Source organism: Clupea harengus, chromosome 15 (genome assembly GCF_900700415.2).
Source record: "Clupea harengus chromosome 15, Ch_v2.0.2, whole genome shotgun sequence".
In the NCBI taxonomy this organism is placed as follows: domain Eukaryota; kingdom Metazoa; phylum Chordata; class Actinopteri; order Clupeiformes; family Clupeidae; genus Clupea; species Clupea harengus.
In genome coordinates, this window is record NC_045166.1 from 15956533 (window position 1) to 15959032 (window position 2500).

The 2500-nt window shown below is 45.9% G+C and overlaps 1 protein-coding gene across 1 annotated transcript in view; it reads left to right on the top strand.

The window, feature by feature from the left end:
• The first annotated feature begins 421 nt into the window (after positions 1–421).
• Positions 422–2500, top strand: part of LOC105899536 (ras-related protein Rab-6B-like) — a 6053-nt gene continuing 3974 nt past the window's right edge. The window contains exon 1 of the mRNA XM_012826734.2: positions 422–772. Coding sequence (XP_012682188.1) covers positions 703–772 — 70 coding nt within the window. The 5' untranslated portion in view covers positions 422–702. The remainder of the gene's footprint in view (positions 773–2500) is intronic.

The following is a 2500-nucleotide window of genomic DNA, read 5'->3' on the forward strand; positions in this document are numbered from 1 at the left end:
ATTGCTAATGCCAAAAGGTATTGGGCTTTTAATTCTTCTTTCTGCAATGTTAAATTCCCCTTTTAACTTTATTAACAAAACATATGATTTGTACATTACCTAATAAAACTCTGTTTATTCTTTTTTGGTACTGTAGAGAACATCTTTGAAAGACGTTTGGTGATTTTCCAACTTTCCCAATATCATTTATAAAAAATGGATACTTAAAAGGGCCAACCCTAGTTTAATGTCCCAGTTAATCCCAGCTAATTCATTCCAGCCCTTCTAGTATGAAACTGCTTCAGCAGTTACCAAGCGTTATCGCAGTAAAACAGATGGTTATTGTGGAACATGAACTTTTTTCAAGGGTTTCATTCACACCACACACCACCCGTCAAACCTCTCTCTCGCACACGCGCGCACACACGCACGCGCGCGCGTAGGTAGGGAAAGTGAGGGAGACGCAATTTTGCCGTTTTGTCCGTCTTCTGGAAAAACGACACTCAACGCACGCCGCACTACTGAGTCGCTTCCGTAAACACAAGGTGAGCGCAGAAGGAGTGAGGTGTCTACGCATGTGCAAAGACATCTTTAATTGCCAGGGCAATACGGTGCCGCAACATAGCCACAGATCGGGACACCGGAGGAAAAATTGATCTACACTCCCCGATCACCGGCGGGCCCGGCACGGATCGTTGCAATTAACGTCAGATCACTGCAGTCATGTCGGTGGCGAATGACTTCGGAAACCCGCTGCGGAAATTCAAACTTGTGTTTTTAGGAGAGCAAAGCGGTGAGTCCGAGGTGCACAGACATCAATACACACGAGCGACGTGTCAGTTAAACTGCATGTGTTTGAAAGGAATGATAAAAGCATTACTGTTCCCTGCGATCTATATTGTAGGTTAGGGCCAGCGAACTCGCTGTCCCAGTGTGTCTGTCTATTTTCCCGATTCCCTGCTGTCAACGATGCCCAGTTTTGTTTAGTCATGGGAAGCGTGTAGATCTGCACCGTCATTACACCCTTATCTGGCACACACGACAGCGCTCGTCTCGACTTTGCCAAAATGACAGCCTGTTCTCACAACGAGTGGCTATAATTTCATTTTAATTTACACGACCAGTCGAATTACCGCTCGGATACTTTAGTTAAAACTGGCACTTCGTCCCCCGCTATAAATGAATGATTTTCTTATTTAATGTCACTGATTTGGGTTTTTTGTGGTGTTTTGATTTCAAAGTAGTCATTTAAAAAGACGCGCAGTGGCAAGCTGTCTCCGCGAGACGAGACACACCCTTATTGAACATCCTCCGTCTGACATGCCTCGCCCTCTCCTGACGGCGCTCGTTGGCAGCAATTGAAATGTCAGTAGCCGGAATCCGGTTTCATTCGTTTGAATGAGACCAAATTCATTATGTAGCGTTGGCGTGATTTTCCTGAGCGGTGTGGTCTAACCTAACCGGTTTCGGGGGCGAGTTAAAAACTGAACATGGCGGCCACTCTCCACAAGACCGGTGATGTCAGAATCGACAGATTGGCGTTTGGCCATGAATTTTATAGGGAATAATGCTGCAGGTGTCATAGCGTTAAGGATAAACCTGATCCCATTAGAGTTGACATAATTCACATGCTTTACATACTTCAAGCAAAGCCCCGGGCGTGTTGAGAGAAACGGCGTAGGTTTCAGGTGTCTGTTGTAATGTGAAAAGTGTGCGGTTCACCCGCTGACGGAAACACTTGGAACATGACAGCGCTGAAGAATTCTGGAGGAAATTAAGGCACTTCTCTGAAATTGCCATCGTCGAACAGGCAAGAGGAAGTAGGAAGTCTGCCCCGCGAAGTGAATGTCAATTTCGACTCTATGGAGAGGTCCCTCTGGGCATTAAAGGTCAATGTTTTCACAGAGCCGGCAAGGGCTGGATGGACTAAACCAGCAACAAAGGGCCTGGCCAGGGCTGTATGGGTTGTGTACTGAACCTCAACAAATATATTAGCTGCATAAACACATCTGCCAGACAGCCGCCTATACCAGCCCAGTTAGTTGTGCAGAGAGTCCAAACAGGAGTACACGTGGCTAGATCATCAAGAGATAAGGAACAGAAAGAGGATCCAGACACCATTAGTTGACCCTGCTCCACATGTGCTCCATGTCGCTCAGTCACACACACCTGACTGAACTCATCCATGCCACTGTTGATTAGCTGACAACACACCACAGTTAGCTGATCAGCAGCATTATACTTATACAGTTATTAACAAAGGGAAAGGGAACAAGGAGAGGTAGGAGAGATAGAGGGCAGGGTCTTGAGGAGAAGGACTTAAAAAGTCTTGTTTATCTGTTGCCTATTGTCCAAAGACAGAGGAACTGTCCACGGTGCTGAAATCCTTCTTTTGTGTGTTCATGTCAGATACAGTATCAATGTAACGCAGATATCTGGTTCAGAGATCGTGATAGTGCTGTGGCATGAAAGTGTTGTTGTTGACAAGTGCGTGTCTGTATGATGCAGTGAAGCATCATGT